General features: G+C 46.9%; 2 protein-coding genes across 2 annotated transcripts in view; one reads left to right on the forward strand and one right to left on the reverse strand.

The window, feature by feature from the left end:
* Positions 1-21,357, forward strand: part of LOC118748524 (gamma-tubulin complex component 6) — a 38,038-nt gene that overhangs the window by 9,494 nt on the left and 7,187 nt on the right.
* LOC118748523 (probable E3 ubiquitin-protein ligase HERC2) lies at positions 2,253-21,288 on the reverse strand. Its single transcript, XM_036483032.1, has 16 exons — positions 20,996-21,288; positions 18,970-20,895; positions 18,010-18,913; positions 17,385-17,956; positions 16,770-17,324; positions 15,798-16,708; positions 15,590-15,743; positions 14,570-15,529; positions 13,404-14,509; positions 12,809-13,182; positions 5,442-12,743; positions 4,851-5,376; positions 4,292-4,775; positions 4,002-4,178; positions 2,735-3,038; positions 2,253-2,633 (listed from the first exon to the last, which is right to left on the reverse strand). The coding sequence occupies exons 2-15, from the start codon at positions 19,915-19,917 to the stop codon at positions 2,886-2,888; spliced, it is 15,126 nt and encodes a 5,041-aa protein (XP_036338925.1). The 5' UTR covers positions 19,918-20,895; positions 20,996-21,288; the 3' UTR covers positions 2,253-2,633; positions 2,735-2,885.

Consider the following 21,357-nt stretch of genomic DNA (forward strand, 5'->3'; position numbering starts at 1 on the left):
GATTAAAAATGTAACAGATGACTCAACAAACCGGGACAAGTTCAACTTCTACAACAAAAAAATTAAATTTTTGTACTAAGACATGACCAAAAAAACAGTTCCAAGTTTGTACAAAATTATGAAAAATTCTTCAATGTACGAAATGCATCAATATCGGACTACTTTAAAAAACATTAACCTGTTATTACATATTAAATAAAATAAAAATATTGAAATTATTTTTCTGGACTACAAAAAGTGTTTTCTAAATTAGTATCAAACTACGAATAAAATATTAACAAATGTTTTAATTTGAATTGTTTTTTATTATTCATTTCCAGCTTAATATTTCATAAAATTTCCATCGAATCGCTACACAACAACTGCCAAATTCAAATACATTTCAGATTTATAGTTCTCTTACAATTTTTTTAAACTCTACTTTGCAATTGCTACATAAATTCTTAATTTTTGGCAAATAAGTTAAGATTTTCTTGCCAATGCACAGCTACATATGTATGTACATTGTAAGCTAAAATACGTTAGAAATAAATTGTTTGCTAATTTTGCGTGTAGAATGTGAAAAAGGGTATTTTTAGCTGTAAAATGTACATAAATATTTTAGGTTGTGTATGTGTGTGTGTGTGTGTGTGTTAATGTGTGCGCATCTAGTTAGAGTGCAATTTGCCACGAAAAACTAAAACTAATTTTATAAACTAGATTATTTCTACTACTAAGTTTACTAAAGATTTTAGGTTTGAATCCATCTTTGAAAAAAAATTGCCAAAATCGAAATTCAGCGGCTTAGCAAAAGAACAAACGACACACGCGCACACGCGTATAAACATGTGTTGTTTTTGTGCTCTCTACTAGGTGAACTGCCATTAAAAATATTTTAAGCAAAACTTAATGCTACCGAATCTTTCCTCCAATGAAAATTTTCCTTTTTAATGGCAGTTTCAAACACGATGAAGCATACTTATTTTTACTTCGATTACAATTAATTTTAATAATTATTTATAATAGGCGCTAATTGCTTCTGGTTATAATAAATATTTTTTCCAAGGCGATTTCAAATTTTACATTGTAATTCTTGTAAAAATGTGGTTGTTTCTACAAAATTGCATTAAAAATATTAAAAAAAAAACTACTGTAGGTACACTAAAAATATGTAATTTTTATATAAAAATAATTTCAATTAAAATTTTAAAATAGTTTAATTTATTTAAGAACAAAAAAGTTTAAAAAATAATTGAATTAAAAATGAGCTAAAATAAGAGAAAAAAATTTACTAAAAGAAAATGGTTAAACATGAAAAATAACTAGAAAATTAATCTTACGAAAACTTTTGACATTTCAAATATTTTGAAAATGAAATTTATCTCAAGAAATTGTCTTCAGTTCGGAAAACTGCAAAACCTAAAAGCATTTCTCATAGAAATTTTTACAACCTGATCAAAGTTTCGAAAGTTTCAAAGTTTTCGAAGAATTTTCCATCCTAAAGGGCCGTCTGCAGTTCTCAAGAAAAAACAGAAGAAATACTTTCATTATTTCTGTTGCTTGAGAAAGTACTTTATACTTGAGAGTTGCATAGTATTTAAGAAATTTTGATAGCAAAAAATTTCTTTTCCATTTCTTGATCCTTATTTTATATGTACCTCGTTTCTGTAGCTCTACCAAGGCGAATTCATATGTAAATTCGCCGCCTTGTTCTCTACTGCTAATGACGGACGTATATTCTCTACCAGTAGAGAAATAATCGGTAGAGAAGAGTTACAGAAACGTGCTACTGAGCTGCGAATACCCCTGTCGTTTTTTGTTTTAGTACTCTTCCATAAATTATACTTAAACATTTTTTGTGTACTTGAAAGAAAATATTTTCATTAAACTAGGAGCTAATTAAGCTAAAACTAAAACGGTAAAATTTACAAAATAAGCATGTTTTGCGCTCATAAAGCGAAAACTAGCATTAGTAAATTTTTGTTACATTCTTTTTCTTCCTTTTCAATTAAAATTAACACATACATTTTTAAGTAAATATAAATTTATAAAATTTTTTTTATTCTATTTCTTGGTTAAAAATTCAATTGCAAAGATTAGAATGAAGCGTCACCAGCTTATAAGTTAATGTTAAACTGGTTATTATTATTGTTTTTTTGTTGTTATGAAAGTTCACGAAAAATAATACATAATAATAAATTCATTGAAAGTGCAAAAAATTTTATGGAATCTCATTAAACGGTAAATAAATGTATGAATGTGGCAAAATCGTGTATGTATGTGTGTTAATGCGTATTTAATAATTTTTAAGCTACAATTATGACGCTGATCTTTGTTGTTATTGCTGCATGACGTCGCTACTGCTTGCGGTCAGCACTGACCAAATGATTTTACGCCATTTCTTTTCTCATCACAATTAAAATTTGTAATACTATTTTGTCTGTTTTTTTTTAGAATTTTGAACTTCTCAAATGAATTTGCTCGCCACGCAACAACAACAGTTGTTAAATAATGAGCAAAAGTTTTTTTTTTTATAATTCAATTGATTTTGGAAATTTCACTCGCTTTTAGGCCTTTGAGGCCTTTATATTTCACTTGGGGGGGTCATCTGTTTTTTGCTTTGCTTCTGTGGGGTTGAGTGATTTTGTATGGTGCTGGAAAGTAAAAGAAAAGTTTATTTTGGATTTTTTTTTTTAAATTAATATTTCTTGAAACAATTTCATTTCGAATTGAATTAACTAAACTTATTACTTACCAAACTACGTTCGCTGCTACTACAAACTACAATTCCATTCACAAAATTTATATATGTATGCATGAATATTTATCCAATATATATGTATATTTAAATATTTTTGTTTTATTGTGAAAATCACGTTCACGTTCCACTAATAGTTAATTTTGATTTAGGCCTCATTACTCGCAGCCGATTCCAGATCGCTGTCGTCCTCACTGCCCGTCGCTTCGGTGGGATCACCCATGGCAACGCGCGCATACTCATCCGTATCGATACTCTTGCAAAAATGTATAGCATACTTTAGCTTCTCTAGCAGCACAGCCTGAGGGAATAGAGAACGAGTTCGAAACATGTGAAAGAGTGAGGTTAAAGACGATGTACTAAATTGTTTGATGAGGGTAAAATATGTATTAGGTTGTATTGTATAATAATGAGCCATGAAATAGAAGGGCGGTTTGTGAGGTTTATATTCTCATATTCGAATTCAATTTATTTGTTAAATAAATTTTTCAATCTTTTACTATGACCAAAATAGGGGATTAGGCGTAACTTTAAAAAATTTGTTATTCTAACATTTTTCTCGAATTTTCGTAAGAGGACGATCGTAAAATAAGTAATTATAGCTATAAACTATTTTGACCGAATCTTTCACTAATATATTCATAAAATTGAGAGAAAAATTAATTTGCGACGAAAAAATGAATAGGGGGTATGCGCAGAATTTTTGACGATTTTTTCAAGATAAGCCATTTGCAAGCTTCGAATTCTTATCTTCGAATTTTCGAAATTTCGTAGTAGATTTTTTTGAAGTCACTTGGCAAAATTTCAGGCTGATATCTTTGAACCAATAGATGGTTGAGACCAGATTTTAAAAATTATCTTATTAGGCCGTATGAATAAGGACTAAGCAATTGGGTTTTCTTAAAATTTCAGACCTTTTACTTGGTTTGTTCAATAAATTGAAGTTAAAGGTCAGAAGTTTTAAGAAAGAGCACTTTAATTTTTTAAGATTTGCCTTATCTTTGATTTTTATGAAAATATTCAAAAATTCTGAAAGTTATGCCTATACCTTTCCACTAAAAATGTCATCTGGCAAAATTTCACGCGGATATCGTTCAAACCAATAAATGCTAAAATAAACTTAGAATAAAAATTGGTCTACCACCAGAAAAAAAAAATATCTCCAAAACGGCCAGTTTTGCTGCTAAAAAAAAGAGAGCTATCGCGAGCCGCGTTAAGTGTCGAGCGTTTGGTTTTAAGTTTTTTTTTAAATTTGGTTTCTAACCTTGCAGGAATAGCGTGGCATTTTCAGCAAAAAGAAGCACGTGTAACTCTCTGGTAGAAAATTATCCGGTGGACTCTTTTCCAAAACCTGCAAAACGAAGTCGCGTCCTCGAAAATCGGCAATTGTACGTGGTAGACGAGTACGACCCCAGACAAAGCGCAAAAACAGCGAACGTTCCTGAAAAGCAAGTGGGGTTTAGATAAGTCACTGATTTCTTTAAATAAGTAGGAGTTGAAAATCGTTACAGCTTGGCCTCTATAAGCAAGCTTACGAACTTCACTTCAACTCACCTGATTGGAGAACTCTTCCATTACTTCCCAGAACCACGTCACCAACGCCGAATTCGGATCGAAACCCTTGTAGGTGGCCACCGACTTGAGCAGTCCCAGCGGTATGTCAGGCGAACCGCAAACCATCGCTTGCAGTTCGGGCGCTGAGAAAAGTGACAGCAGCGGCACTGGTATCACCTTCGACATGCCATCACGCACAGCCTTAACCTGTTCGTCAAACTCATGCAGACGAAAATTCAAAGCCAAGCGCACATATTCTTGGCGGTTCTGTGGGGAGATGCGCGTGTAGCGGGTCGACAGTGGCACCTCATGGCCTTTGGCCGAGGAAGTTGAGAAAGGCAGCTCGAGCGTGCTGAAAGCCTTCGGATCGTCGTCCATGTTGCGTATGCATAGCAAGCCAGCGACATAATCACGATCGACTTCGGTAAGATCGGAGGGGCGTAGTTGCTCGCCGGCCAATTGGCGCCAGACGGCCTCAGCCAAGCTGAAAGTAAATTCAACGTTAATCATTTTTGTCGAAACGCCTAACCTTTCAATCTCGCGCGTTTGCTCCACTCACTTCAGACTCAGCGGCGAGCCAGTGCGCACCGCTATTCCCATCAGCACGCCCAGAAAGCGGAACATGTTCATCTGCAGTACAGAGCCGAGCGTTGGGTCGAGCAAGAAGCAATCGCGATTTGCGCCCGCTTCACCACGTCCGTTGGGTGTTGTGATCAGCAGTGGCACGCTGCCGTTCTGCAATTCATCACACATCTCCGCAATTGATTCGCTATAGCCACCGCCGCAATCGTCTACGCTTTCGCCCACAAACTTCACCTTCCAAACGCGATGCGGCAGCGAAAGCGCCTCTTGTGTCAGCAGCGGCAGCTTCTGCACCATCTGACCGAAAACGCTCTTCATGCCGTCGATGCCGGCTAGCCCATTGCCCGACTTGTTGCGCGAACGCTTTACCTGTATGCGATTTAGCTCAATGACCGGTCCGTGTTGCTTGTCGCGCACCATGGTTGTTTGTATGACCTTGCGGAAAGCGGCCTCTTTGATGGTATACACGAGCACATCTTTCAGCGCGCCCAAGCTGAGTTCACCTGTGGGAGAGTATAATGGAAAATATTAGTGCATTGCCTTGGACTAAGCTGAGCGTCGTGCTTACCTGTGATCGGCAGCATGGCCAGGCAGGGGCAAAGCAACTCGGAGAAGTGATGCAGCAGCACTAGACGTGCATGCAACGCCTCCGGCGGCATTTCGCGCACTAAATCGTACTCCAGCGGTGGATTGGGTGGTGGTCGCATGCGATCTGTCAGCTGCGATGTAGACATGGCAATCGTGTGCGCCGAACCACAGGTCACTTTCACGATGTGTTTGTTCTGCAACGCCGCCACGAGTCGCGGACGTTGTATAGCGCTCACAGTGCCATCGCCCAGCTGGCCTTCGTCGTTGTCGCCCCACGTGTAAACTTCGCCCGCGTCTGTGCAGGCGACGCAATGCAGCGACCCAGTCGCGATAGAGACGATCTTCTTGCCCTGCAGCGCGGCCACCTTCTTTGGCCGGCGGACATGGTCCACAGTGCCGTGACCGAGCCGATGGAAATCTCCCTTGCCCCAGGTGTAGACTGCACCGGATTTGGTGAGCGCCACGGAAAATTGAGAACCACATTCCACTTTTATAACTCCCAGACCAGCGAGACTCTCGATTTTGTATGGCAGCTTGCATCCATCCGATCCGCCGCGTCCCAATTTGCCATAGTCCCCATCACCCCAGCTCCACACGTTGTCGTCGTCGGTGATACAGAGCGTTTGCGCATCACCTGAGCCGCAGGCGACGTCAATAGCACGATAGCCTAGCAGTGCCTCGACTAATTTAGGACGCAGCTGATCTTCAGAGTCGCCATGTCCAAGGCGTCCGTAGCGCCCTTTGCCCCAGGTAAGCACATGGCCCGAAGAGGTGATGGCCGCTGAGTGTGCGCTACCGCAAGCAATGTCTACAATGCCAATACCAGTGAGATCCTCGATCAGTTTCGGACGATCGTAGCTCATGCGATTGCCATGGCCCAGTTTTCCGTCCTCACCTTCGCCCCAGGAGTACACCTCGCCTTCAGTGGTGAGTGCAAGACAATGCTTGCCGCCCGAGTTCACGGCCACTTTCTTGACAAAAACATGCTGCAGTGAGCCGATTAAAGTTGGTATAGCCCAGGAGTCTGTGCCACCCACGCCGAGTCGACCGCCAGAGCCGTAGCCGGTAGCGAAGCACTTACCATCGGGTGTGACAGCGAAGAGTGTCTGCTCGCCGCCCGCTAGTTGAACAGGACGCAGCAAGCTGAGCGCCTCACACGGTGTTGGTGTCTTGATGCGACTGCCTTCCAATCCGCCTAATTGTCCACGATGATTATGTCCCCAGCCGTAGATGGTGCTGGCGCCGCCCCAAGATAGTGCCCAGTCGTCTGGGCGACGATTGAGCCACTGCAGCAGCTGGCAGTCATGCGCGCCCTTGAAAACGCTGTGGTCCTCATGCAAAAATTGTAGCGTATCATTGCCTGCGGAGGGCGCCAAAGGTGGTAGGCTGGTGCAGGCAGCAGCGCTGGCGCTGTTCGGTTCATGCAGGGAAAGTGACATCATCGAGTCAATGTATTGTATAAGGTTGCTGGTGCTGGGCGTTAGTGTGTTTACCATCGTAGAGCTGGGCAGCGGTGGCGGCGGTGTAGGATTGCTGTTCGTACTGCCCGCAGACGAAAGCGATGTAGTCGAGTTCATCATTGAACCCCCGCTGCCGCCGACAGGTGAGTGACTTGGTTGCGGCGGTGGCATCATTTCGGCGAACTTCTTGCGCACCTCCATGCAGAAGAGGCGTGGCAGTTCGGTACGCTTTATCAGTGATTGCGCCACGCGCACTGCAATGCAATACCTTTTGAACCATGCCCACTTATGTACGTCAGCTGGCGGTAGCGCGGCATCTAGCTGCATGTCGCAAGCAAGAGCTGCCAGCGTTTTGAAGTAGTCTGAGTGCATAAGGTGTATTCCGCCGCGCACCTGTGGCTCCTCGTACTCGTATTGCCGCAGCAGCTCTGGGATTAGTGGCATCAAAATGCTATTCAGCGATGGATCCAATGGCTTCGGCGCATGTTTGGAGAGGAGCACAGTGTGTAGTTGCTTCAGCGACCAGATGCGCTGCGTAGTCGTGAGCGAGTTGAGCTGCGCACAAGCACTCAGCGCGGCTGCCAAGCGCAACAGCACGCTCGTGTTGTGCGGCCCTAGGCGCTCGTTCAGCAGCGCCATCACAAGTGGCATTGATGGCTGCGAGAGCACCGCACGATCGGAGCCGCGTTCATGCAAGGCGGTTGCTGGCATGATACCGTGCACCCAAAAGCGCCAGCCCCAGCCATTCACGGAACTGTCCGAGGTGAATTTCCAGCGCATTTCATCGCCGAGTATGCGTACTTCAGGCGCCCACTGGGCGTATTCGCGCCCAGAGCGCACGGCAACCACGCGACCAGAGGCGTCCATAATGACCAGCGGATCGTTGCGCTTCTCGGTGGAACACTGGCTGTCGAATTCAATGCGGAGCGACTCAGCGCCGGGTATCTTTACTTGGCCGACTATTGTCATGTTGTCCACATACGGATGACTGCTCTCGCGCATAACCGGTTTCGGCACCTTGCCCAGGCTGTAGCGAGATGTGCACAAATCTTCAAGCTCCGTGATACAAGTCTCGAGTAACATTGCGCCGATTGTGGGTGAGTTCGAGCCAAGCGCGATGAGTGTGTCGGAAATGGTCTGCGAAGTGCTGAGCAGGCCTGTGCGGCCAGCGACACTCAGTTTTAATAGCTCCACTAGGCTTTTCGCCTCTGATTCGCCTAGCAGTGAGGTGAAGTCATCCAAACCGGTAAGACTAATTTCTTCGATGATCTCCTCCTGGTTGGTCATTGTTGCGGCGAGTGCAGACATGGCACTGGCCGACATCTTTGAATGTTTATGAGGCGCATTGCTGGATATGGACGCTGAGAGCGATAGCGAACCGGTTAGGCTTTGAAACGCGCTCAATGGACCGGCTGGTGCGGGCACGATTTCCGCTTCTGGCGAGGGTTCGTGTACGGCCGGATCGGTGGCATCGGCTGGCGCTTCTCCACCGCCCTGGGCAATCACTTCGTTATTGCAGTGGTTGTTGTGATTATTATGTCCGCCAAGCGTGCCGTGTGGAGTACTGCCTGAAGCAGCGATAGTCGCCTCCTTGCCCAAAATAACGTTTCCTTCTGGCACATCAAAATCGTTCGATATCTTCTCGTGCAGATTCACTTTACTGTGACTAGTGAGCGCGGCGACAATTATCTGACGTGCCTGCAAAATACTCATTGCATTGAGAACGTAGTTAAGCGCAGTTTGTCGTGCGCCATCCGTCTCGAGTGAGAGCAGCGTCTCGCTAAGGCTCAACTTCGAAGTCGGTTTCGACGCACTAGCTGTTGTAGTTGTTGCTGTTGGTGTGTTCAGTTGGCCATCAGTGTCATATATGCCGAGGCTGCTGCCGCCCAGCGGATCTTTTGATGTCGTAAATGGCACAGGACCCTTCTTCTCGTCATCCGATGGCGATTGCGGCAACCCCCAAGCGACAGCGTGCGAACTGCCACACGCGACTCGGTTGACAAACACAGAATCCAATCCAATGACCAGAGCCGGTTTCTTGTTCACCACCGTATTGCCAGAGCCCTGCTGACCGTGGTCATTGTCGCCCCACGCATACACTTGTCCGGTATCGGTGACGGCCAGGCAATGCAAAGCACCTACTGCAAGGTGTATAACCTTCCGACCCCGTAGCGCTTGAATCGGCTGCGGCTTTCGCACGTGTTGGTCGCTGCCGTGACCCAAACGGTAGTAGTCGCCCTTGCCCCAGGTCCAAACCTCACCGGTACGTGTAAGCGCGAGGCTGAACTGCGCGCCACATTCAATTTGTATGACACCGATGCCGGTTAAACGTTCGATTTCGTGTGGTATCGAGGAACCTTCAGAGCCACCGCGGCCCAACTTGCCAAAATCGCCATCGCCCCAACTGTAGACAATACCATCCTCGGTTAGCGCTAGTGTCTGCGCATCGCGGCTACCGCAAGCCACCTGTATAACACGCTTACCACTCAGAGCCGCGACCAATTTCGGCTTCAGCTGTGTCACATTGTCACCATGACCAAGACGTCCATATTCGCCCAAGCCCCAAGTATAGAGTTCGCCCGCAGAGGTGATGGCCGCGCTGTGCGATGAGCCGCAGGCAATATCACGTATTTTCTTCGCACGCAGCGATTCAATTAGTTTTGGCTTGTCCATTGTGAGGCGGTTGCCATGCCCTAGTTTGCCATCCTCCCCTTCGCCCCAGGAGAAAACTTTGCCATCCAGTGTCAATGCCATTGCATGCTTGCCGCCCGAATGCACAGCCACTTTCTTTACCACATACTGGTGCAGCACTGGCACTTGCCGCGGCACCGACACATTCACGCTGATGCCCAAGCCGAGACGACCGTTCGTGCCCTCGCCACACGCGTACACCTTGCCGTCCTGCGAAACGATGAACAGCGATTTTGAGCCGCCCGCGATGTGTATGGGGCGTAGACGGCTAATTGTCTGCGAGAAAGTTGGCACTTTTACTTTTGAGCCCTTGAGGCCGCCCAGCTGCTCCTTGTCATTCAGACCCCAGACCATTACGGTGCAGGGAGGTTCACAGAGAGACGATGATGATTTGGGATCGGCGTTGCTGTAGCCGCTGGATAAGCATGGGTTGGAGTCGCTCATTTGCTCGTATTCACAGGCCAAGAACGAGGCGTTCATCAGCAGCAGATCGAGATCGGTTTGTTTACGACGTCCAACGATGTTCAGGCCATGCACCTTGCACTGGATACCATTGTTGCGACATTGCTTGATAACTATTTCCACCCAGGGGTAGTACTGGCGCACGTCGCTCATAAGCGTCACCGTCGTGTCGGTGTTCTTGATGGAAATCCACGAATAGTCTTTAAGGTTGCCAATGCTGTCGCCGACTCGTACCACCACTAAGGACGGCTGATGCGAGTGGTCGCCCGGACAGACGACGATCGAGAGGCTGTGCACTAGCACATGTTCGTGCATCTCCAAACGAATCCAATGCTTAGTTTGGCTGCTTGATGAGCTCTGCCAATAGTAGGGACTGCGATCCAATAGATGTTTCGCGGTCCCTTCGTTGGAAGACACCGTGAGCGAGCGTAAGCACCGCGACCAATCTTCAATGAGATCGCTAGGCGTGGGCACTGCACCGTTGTGGAGTCCAAGTAGACCACCGGAGGGACCTGTAATTTGCCCTCCACCCATCACTTCAATGTCGTTCAGCGTGCCTTTCCAGCCAGGGTGTTGTGGAAAGTCGACGGTCACATCCTTGCCGCGAACCGCTGTCACCGTACCAACGCTACCGCGCAGAACATAACCCCACTTGTAGCGCGATACGGCGCGCAGACGCACCTGCGTTCCTACACTTACCTGCGCTGTGCGCTCACATGTCGTCTTCTCGCGCGGCATCTCCAGTAGCTCAATATGCACGAAGCAAACCCAGTAGGTGTTACCATGCAGTTGCCAGTCCACCTGAACGTTCAGATCATGTAAACCTTCGGTGTCTACCTTAAGAACAGTGCCAATATCGCCCTTCTTGATCTCCTCAAAGTCGCGGCAACATCGCACCAGCATACCAGGACATACCAATCCCCTTACATACAAAGCATACTGATCGGCAGAGGGGAAATCTTTGCGCGTCTCGAACTTGACCAGTTGTTCATGTATGGAGGAGCCCTCGACGGTGTCCGAGCTGCTGTCCAAACTCTCGTTGTCGGAGTCGGCTTCCGGATCGTGCAGCGTCTGCAGCTTTGATTGCAGTGAAGTGTCGCTCGAGGAGCCGCCAGCGGTACCACTTCCGCTCACCAGCGTCGGCTCTAGATAGTCTGTGGCATCTATGGTGTTCGCGCAAACGTCTGGGTGCTCGAGAATCCACTGAACGATTTGTTCGGGCGTTGGTATGACCTCTGGATGTATGGACAACTGCTTGACAGCCAATTCAACTGACTTCTTAGAGAAACCCATTTCCATGATCTGTGCAATGAGCGGCGTAGCATCGACGTTGTTTTTTGATGCTTGTGGTTGACTGCCACCCGACGCTTCGTCCAAGAGACCCACATTGTACACTGGCACGCCGTGTATCATTGTCGGCTGCATTGGCGGTGTCGGTGCGGCAAAGCCGCCCCGTCCAGTGCTCGTCGAAGCAGCCTCATTCAACTCGTTATGCACTTTGGCGGCAAGTACTTGTGCGCAATTCAGCGCTGCAGTTGACAAATCTGTGTAAGAATATATAGCCTTAACAGGCGATGGCTGCGTCGCGCGTATCAAAATACTTTGTATAAGTAGCTCAGTGTCGCTAACAGCAGGCGGAGCGCTTAGTTCATTGATAACGGCGGAGTTTATTGCCTCAGGGTCGGCGCAAGCGTCTCCTTCCACGTTTGGTTTGCCATCGCTGCTTGCATTAGCAGGTGCAGCTTCCTCTGAGAGACTCTCTTCTGAAGAGTAGGCACATAGGCCTGGTGAACGTTGCTTGAGTATTTTACGTAACGCGGCTTGGTGGCGATACAGAACGCAGTTCGCATTCAACACAGAAAGTTGTATTTGCTGCGAGCGCAGTAAGCTGATTTCCACGCCATTGGGCACACATTCCTTGCGCTCGCCTGGACCGAAGAGTAAAACTGCCCAGGAATTTAGCAGCATTTCATTCAACGGCAGCCGCGAGAGACTGAAAACCGAGTAGTCCGCGCACTCCAAAGCCACGCTTAGCGAAATTTTGCCAAACTCGCCGTTCAAGGCTTGGCAGTCGGTGCTTAGCAAACACTTGCCCTTGTTGGTAAAGCCGCAAATGGTGGCGGTATTGCCTTCATAGCAGACCTGTAGGCCAACGCGTGGTCGTATGTCGCAGCCGCCTATGGTACAGAGCACGCCCATCACGTAAATGTACTCGTTTTCTAAGTGCTGCAAGTCCAAGCCATCTTCGCCAAACAGCTCTGCCGCCACGCACAGTTTCTGCGCGAGGAAAGAGTTAATCGCCGCATTCCAGTAGGGTAGTGTATGCAAGCGGCGCAGCAAAGTTATGATCTCTTCCGCAATGGTGCTCGAGTGCGAGGCTGTTAAGAGCACGCGTGTTTTGCAATCGCCAACGTTTTGGGCCAGCGACATGTCATGAGGGCAATAGAGGGTTATCTTGCCCAGCGTTGAAAAGAATTGTCGCACTAGCGTAGCCATACGTTGCATATGAGAATCATCTGTCCAATGGATAAGTATGCTCTGCAGCAAGCGGAGACAGTGTAGGTTGCGAAAAAGTTCCTGTTCGCGCGTCACTGGTTGCTCAAGAAGGCTAATGTAGAAGTCAATCCATGTGGGTGAGGACAAGTACTTGGCAAGTGACTTTGATTCGCCTAAAAATGGGGAAATATGCAAATAGGAAAATTGAGCATTAAGATTGAGACTAGTTTAAACTCACCAGCTATAGCTTTCAAGAAACCCAAAGTCGTCCAATTGTCCAAGCCGTATATGTTGCCTAGCGTCGATTTGGGATCGAGTATGGAACGGAACATGCTGGAGATGCAACTCACAGCATTCTTATCCATCTGTGCGCTGTGCAATCCTATGCCCACCGAGATGATTTGCAGTGTCTTTGTGCAGGCGAAACGCAACAGTTTAGTGGGATGGGAATCACCGTTTAGCTGGGCATCGCAAGAGAGTTCATCTTTTTCGGTCTCAGTGTCAGGAGAAATAATATTCAAAGCGCTATCGGCTAAACGTAGGTCGTATTGACCTTCTTTACCCATACGATAGGAATTGGTGGCGCCAGTGTACCACTCAACGCGGACCCAACTGAAAGTAAGAGGGGAGCAGCATTAGAACGTATGTTTAGACCAGGGAAACAAGTTTAGGAATGCGGCATTTAGAAGGATATGTCTCTAGAGTTGTTTAGTATTGTGCGTTATTCCAGCACTTAGCAAGTACATTCCACTTCTGAGTTATTATCGCATGCAAATTTTCTTTAAAAGCCAATTAAAAGTAGCATTAAATCAACAAAGCAATTCTCCACTTACCCATCATCTCCAACTTCACTAATTATGCGTCCTTCCCCCGGTGGATTGCCATCTTGGTCGCCCCATTTCCAGTCCGTGCCGCGCACAATTCGCGTGCCAATCTTCATCAGTTTTGCCAGCTCCGGTCCAGACAAGTTCGCTTTATTAGACTTCTGTTTCAAGATCGTGTCTTCATAAACCACCGACAGGTCGTACGTGTTCTTCACCGTCGGAATATCGCCACCGGTTTGGCTAAGCAATCCTAGAACTGTGCCCAACGTGCCTGAATTCACGATTAAACTCAATTCATTGGCGCTCATATCTTTAGCCAGTATGCCAAAAATGCTAAGCAGAAAACGGGCGCGCGGCAGCTTTTTCAAGAACACATAAGTACCCAGATTTGAGGTATCCTTGCCGCTGCCTGCATTGTATTTGCCCTTTAGCTGTATAAGTTCCTGATTGACAAGCCGTTGCAGTTCATGCACAGCCCATTCGAGCACACGCGATTGTGCTAACAAAAGATCCGCCTTCTGGAAAGCCGTTATCATATTAAGGTCATATAATACGTTGAGTGTTGCTTGTTTGCTGTTGGCGCTCTTCAAATGCAAACCCAGGTAACCGTTCAGCATATTGTACTGCACGGCGTCGAGCAGCCCATGCACCTGCAGCATGGCATGCAACATTTCCAGTCCTTGGCGCCGTATTTGATAGCGCTGCACTTGGCAGTACATTGCGCGACGCACTGTTTCTACGTCGCACACCTCTTGCATCACGAATTCCACGATCTCGTGCATGATGGGCATGTTCAATTCACCGGAGAAATACCATTTCTCGCGTAACTTGCGTAATAGATCATTATTGAGACGCGGTTCATCGTCCGCGGGTTTCTTGTCTTCATCAAAGTCGAGTTCATTGGCATGTAATTTTATTTCTTCGGTGGATGCTTTGCGATCGCTGAGTATGACATTGTTGTCGCCAGCATCTAACAGATTTTCATTGGACGCATTACCACGTAATGGTGGAATGAGCACCGTGGCGCTCGTCAGAGAGCCACTATCGTTTGTACCGAGAGCAGAGTCTTTGTCTGTGGCATCGGAAGTGGCGCCGTCAGCTTGTAGTAGTGATTCCTGTAAGAAGTAGAAGAATTAGTATAAAATGCACACGTTTTCAAGACAAATCAAACTAACATGCGAATGATTCAGCTTCTGCGCAACATTCTGACTTTGAATGGTTACGTTGAGTATGTCCTCGGGTTTGGCGCATGCCAATTGCTTCTTAGCCATGCGCATTTCGGCTATTATACGGCGCACGACATGTTTGAAGCGCGGCCAACGATGCAATATGGGCAATTTACGTAAAGCCTCCTGCTCCAAACTCACCGCCGGGCGTACTTCATACAGTAGGAAACGCAAGCGCTCCAGCATGGGCGCGCACACCTCCTTATAGCTGCGATTCAACTGCTGGCGAATGCGTACCACCGACCACTTGGTTTGGTAAATGAGGCGTATCATATCGGCGATTTGCCTTGGAGTTTTGGATGCTGCTACGCCGCTCAACTCACGCTCCAACACGTTCAACACTAGACCACCGAGGCTCTGATGGCGTATAAGCACTGCAGTTAGCAGACGTTCCAGCTCTTGTACTGGATGTTCGGGTGGGAATTCTTGGTGCCAAATTAAATTATTGTCTTTGCAGTAACGTTCGGAAAGCGTCATCCAAGTGACCACAAGCGGATCGGTTAAGCGCGCCTCACTGAGACCGGCAATGAAGCATTCAATGCGCTGTTGCACGCTGTTAATGACGGGGTGTGGCACTGCTACGCCCGTGCCGCCGCCGCCGCCGCCAGCTGTGCCGACGCCAACGCCAACACAAACAGTCATGCTGTGCACGGGCGGTTCGGTGGGCGTGCTACCCGCCGTGCTTGCGCTGCTACGCGCCTCTCCCTTCTCTTCGTCGAACGGGTTGCTCGGCTGAAGTAGCTGTAAGCCACCGCGCAGTATGCTGGAGCGTACAATTGTCTTGCACTGCACCTCAGCAGGCTGCTGGGCAGGACCGCTCTGTAGAAGGTTTACTACCAGGCCGAGGAGATAAGCAAGCGCACGCTCCGAGTTGAAATGGGTGAGCACTTTACTCTGTTGCACGTGGGGCTGGAAATAAAAAGCAAGAAAGTGAGTGCAGAATACTCCAGTACCCATTGAAGGGCTTACCTTCTCTTCAGTTACATTGACTGCATAACGCCCGACTTTGTAGTTGCTCAAAATGTGCTCCAAGCAGTTTCGATAGATTGGCGTATTCAGTTCGACGGTCAGGTCCTTACCAACGTTCGCCGATAGCAGCTCATTGATGGCGGCGTTGTCACCTCTAAAAATATGAAGTAAATGATAATTAAATAACATTACTTTCTCCGCCACTTACAGATAGTCAGCGATATCGCAAACGTAGCCATTCAATATGATCCACCTCCCGCCGTCGAGTATTTGATTTTCGAAATCGTTTTTGCGTATAAAATTCACATCGTCCACTGGCTGCGCATAAGCACTCTTCTGATTTCCTCGGCAAATTATCCCTGGCCAGCCCATGTCGTCCGAATCTTGCATTTCACTATCGCATATGACGCGATTCAAATTATCCAGCGCATGTAGCAATGGCTGGAACACCGTGATCCACTCGAAAGCCGGGAAAATACTTGGTCGATCGCGCTTCAAAATAATAAGACCGATGAGCAGCTCGTACAGCAGCGTGTCTGATATATCAGTTTTGATGATATCCGCGACACTGTCCTTGCCTTGTAGCGCAATTTCATGCGCCTTCTGTAGCGATAGTACACAAAGCGAGACGGCACTCTGCACATATTTGCTGAGTAGTGCCTCAGCACCGCTTATGTCCTCCGTTTTCGATTGGTTTATGTGCGAAAACAGCAGACGTTGAAAACGATGCAAGAGGTCTAGGCTGGGACTGGTGTGCTCAGCCATGGTGGACTGAACGGCGGGTAGAGAAGAGAACGATTCTTCCTCGGGCTTTGTAATACCCGCATTTAGAAGAAGTTGTGTCAAGCGAGCTTGTGTTAGCGCAGAGTTGTTGCGCAGCAGCTGCCTGATAAGATGCAGTAGCGGCAGATTGTGGCCGCTGTCGGCGCAGTCGTTGGCCTCGAGGCGTATAGCTTGCTTCAGTGCAGTCTCCAGGCCGCCCTCGGCCATTAGGGAGCCAACAAGCAAATCGGTCATAAAACGATGACCTGAAGAGGAAACTCCCGACTCAGAGGGCAACAATGAAGTTAGCGTTTGTGCGCGCTCAGAAGCTGTGGGTAACAATACACTCCAGCCGACCTTGAATAGAAATTTAAAATAATTATCTTACAAAAAATTATACTTTAAATTTTCAACGCACCTGTAGAGTCCATTGCGCAGCCTCTTGCATGGTTTTAAGCACATTTGACCCGCCCGCCAAGCTCAGTATACGCGTTTTTAAGCTGACCAACAGGCGCGAGCCTTCCGACAAGCCAACAGACTTGGGCGGCACAGCATTCACGATCAGCGCATGTAGCTGTAAACGCAGCAGATTCAAGCACGCCACTGCAATGCACTCCGATTCTTGATTAGGCGTTTGCCGGTTGTTGCTGTCCTGGCCGCACACGATGCCGATCAATTGATCGAGTAGTCGGAAAGTGTGTTCGCTGAGATCAATAACAAACTGTGTCTTCAATGGCACACCCTGTACCGAAGTCTGACTCCATATTATGCTCTGTGCTGCGCCGCAAGCTATGCCAAACGCCTGTACTGAAGGGTGGGTGGCTAGTATTGGATCGCGAAGTATAGGCTCTTTCGATATGGCGGCCGGACAAACCTGTTGAAAGTCATTGCGACCCCAGCCAAAGACCTCGCCTTTACTGCTCATAGCCAGACAATGCCACACGCCGACCGATACGTCCACTATTACCTTTGACTGTGAGGAAAAAAATATATGTTTTATACATTTTAGAAATTGAAAAAATGTTCAACGCACCTGCAAAGCGCATATCTGCTTTGGCGTATTGAGACATTGCACATTTTTGTCTAGTAATCCATGTCCCAGTCGCCCGTCGTAGGCCTTGCCCCACGAGTAGAGTTTTCCATCGCAGCTGAGCACCATCGAGAATTGCGAGCCAGCAAATACTCTCTTTATAGGGGGCAGAGCTTCGATTAGCAGTGGCACTTGCGATCCATTGCAGGAACCGTTGCCCAACTTGCCATAATCACCGTCGCCCCAGGCAAACACGTGCCCCTCGGTCGTCAAACAAAGCGTATGCGAGTCACCGCTGCCCAGCGCAACATCAATAATGCTATGCTCGCGTAAAGCATGCACATGTGTTGGTAATAGCTTGTCATCCGAGTTGCCATGGCCGAGGCGCCCATATGTGCCGCGACCCCAGGTATAGAGGTTACCGTTCATGGTGATGGCCGCGCTGTAGGTGCAGCCGCAGTAAACCGATTTAACGCTGTGCTCCAGTGATTGGATTTTGGTTGGGTGTTCGCGCAGCAATGAGTCACCATGGCCCAGGCGGCCACCCTCGCCACAACCCCAAGAGTACGCATTGTCTGGAAAAGTATAATTAAAATTGCGATAAAAAAATCATGAATTTAATAATTACCCATGCTGTCCACAGCCAGGAAGTGACGTCCTTCACAATGCGCGGCTACCGCTGTTACGTGCACATCTGTCATTTCCTCGATAAGCATCGGCTCCGTCTCGGGTTTGGCTATGCGCCAAGTGTACATTTTGCCTTCGTGCGTGAGGAAAAGCACATACTCCTCGGAGAAGACTACTTGCTTAACTTGGAAATAGAAATTCAATACAGGAGCTGGATAGTGCCCGCCCGCTATGACATTCCCGGTTGTTGATAGACCCACTGCTGGTTCCGCTGTGAAACCATATTGATCGTGGCACAGCGATAGCCAGCCGAGCGCATATATGCGCTGTTCATGTAGCTGTGGTGTTGAAGCAGCCGACATGCTTTCCTGTGAGGCCTGCGCATGCAATGAAGGTTTTGTTGGCTGCACTGCACGAATGGGGAGGGGTGTAGTTGAGGTGCTAGTTGGCAAGTGCGGTTTGGCCAGCCGATCGAGGTGAGAAACAATGACCACTGCGGCCTGCTTCAAGTCTACGTTGGTGGTGTCCTGTTCCGGTAAAGTGAGAAAACGTAGGAATGACTCCGTGGCGCTGGCTGGAGCTGCTTCCGCGCTGTTATTGAATCCATAGTTGCTGATGGTTTCGTAGCGGCGTAAAATGGGCACCAAAGGGGCGCCCGTATTCTGGGGCACATCGCGGTTGTCATCGGTTTCCTTTTCTTTCTCCCATAGCGTCATTAGCAACACAATAGATTCTAATGTGGCAGCGAGCGTGCCTTTTTGGGCGCCAAGCTCCAGCAGCAAGCAAAGAGCGGTATGGCGATCTTCTCGTGGAGCTGTACACCGGCCACCCAAAGGGTCGCCAAGCGCCACCTGACGCAGAAATTTTATAGAACGCTCCAACACTTCGATCCACAAAGTAGAGACCTGAAAACAGATTTAGTCTATATTTTTGGACAAAGAAAAGATGTGTTTGTACTTACCTGCGTGGCATCGAACAGAGAAGCTTCCGGCAGATCTTGCAACGATTCCAGGGCTTCACTAAGCAGTTCACTGCACATCTCCGTGTCCTCCCCGGAACGCCAAGCGCGTCGCAAGAATGCAAAGGAAAAATTAAGCGCTGCACGCGTGCCTACACGCGCTAAACCTAATGTAGCACGCTCATTTTCCTTTATTGGCGATGGCACGTCCACTGTTGAAAAATGTCGCAATTTATTTGCTGTCAGGTAATTTATTTCTCTGCCTCGCATCGCACATATACCGCTATTACCACTAATGCGTTGATCCTCATTAAACTTACACTTTTCGGAAGCTGTGGAAGCAACACTGGAGTGGCATTGCAGCTCCTGCTGCTGCTTCCAGCGTGAAAGCGCGACAAAGTAGCGTTCGTAAATGAACAGTTGTTGACGTAAATGCATTGCTGAGAGACAGTTGCCCGCCGACTTTAATGAGATATCATGGAGTTCAGCCAGAAGCGTGTTTTGACAATTGAGTTTGACTGCTGTATTGGGACACTGGCCCCATAGCCAAGACTCGAAAATCACTTCAGATGAAATGCGGTTGGCAGCAGCATTTTGGACCGCCGTAGTCATTTTTTTGATAGCCGAATCAGAGTCCAGCGTGCGACAGGCAGAGCAATTGCATGCTGACAGTGGCCCACAGTAGTCCAGAGGACAGCACGAGCATTGTAGCTTTTGTACGCCACAATAATGCTTACCATCGTCGCCAAGGTAGGATAAGTGACCGGCAGCGTTGAGAACAGGAGTTGCTGGGGATGAGACTAATTCGCAATCTTGTATGAGGTTATTCCAGAGCACAGCAGCATCTTCAACGTTTCGCAAGCTGGCAATGAGATCGGCACGTAGCCATTTGGAGTCGAGAAAAGGCAGCGGACGTAGGTAAAGATCAGCAGATGCATTACACGAGGACATTATTGACGTCACTGCTGCTCTTGGGCTACAGTGATTATGCTATATTAATATTTTTGCAGGTTTTAATGTCACAAAATTAAGTACTGTGTGATTGATTTAAAATCGAATCCGGTGGTGGTTACAGTGTTTACAACGTGATACAATTATATATGTATATATATTTTAACAAATGAGCACCCGCAGTGTTAGTCGTTGCTGTCAAGACAGCAGAATTTTGTTTACATTTTATGGTTGCTTATCATGTCAGAGCTTGTTATGTATGGCCTGATTCGTTTTATTTCGCTGGGTAATATAGTTCCAGTTATGCTAACTCGCTGTACATTTAAAATATACGTAAATTAAATTGCAAGCAAATTTCGAAAAAATTAATTCAATTGAAAAACGTGCGCATGAACCTCGCATTAACCTCCACAACTTCCCCTGCCCGTGCAGTCTCTAACGAAGCGCAACGACTTTGATACCACTCACAGTGCAAAGTAGAAACAAAGCGTATGTGTGACCGTATGTTTGCACGATTTTACGCTAACTTCTACACAAATGCACGGCGCACCACCGCCCACCAAGCTTCTCACGACGAACACCTCTTGTTCCGTTCAGTTTCGTTACTGCTCCTCCCTTGGATGTTATTATGCGATGTCGCGGCACTAGCTTTGATGTCGTCACTTTCGCTTTTGTCGATTTGTTTTGACCGTGTAACAATTTGTGTTGATGCTTCTACTATTCGTGTTGTTTTTTTTTCCTTCCCCTCGATACTTGGTACTATGTACATATGTATTTACTTCCACCACTAATCGATGATGGCTTGTGCGACTGTGGTTGTTTTTGTATGTGTTTGGGTTCGGCCTTTGGGAAAATTCAATTTTGCGATAACTGCGGGCCACTAATGAGTCTCCGCCGACCACAGTGGAGTCTTCAATTGACAGGCTGCTTTCATTCACATTCGCTATGAAACTACTGGCACACTGCTTCCTCCACCGCCTTAAAAAAAAAAAAATATAATTTTATTTTGGTATTATGTACTATTGGTAAAACTATGGAAGTATGCATTCCTCGCACGACACGAATTCGATCTACTTACAACCCTTCCGCACTATCTGCACGCAACTATAGTACACACACACGACTCACAAAATTTTCACTGCTCAAGATTTTTCTTCGAATTTTCAATTGCAATTTTTTCGCTTCAAACTCGAAATTTAGATTAAAAGCTATACACCAACTTGTTGTGCTGCTCGTCTACTACAACTATTTAGTCTTTTGAATAGCGAATTTTAACTTTTTCCTGGTAAAATTCTCATTAAAAAGAGCGCTGCAGTTTTTCCAGCCAGTTCAATAAAGAATCTCGAGAAAATTTTCGATCGACTGGCATGCTGCCGGACGCCTTTTCAATAATTATTGAGTGTTAGAAAAGAATACCCAAAAAACTCCCAAAATAGAGCA

The sequence above is a fragment of the Rhagoletis pomonella genome, unplaced genomic scaffold, assembly GCF_013731165.1.
Source record: "Rhagoletis pomonella isolate Grant_MI unplaced genomic scaffold, Rhpom_1.0 Rhpom_scaffold_00013, whole genome shotgun sequence".
NCBI lineage: Eukaryota > Metazoa > Arthropoda > Insecta > Diptera > Tephritidae > Rhagoletis > Rhagoletis pomonella.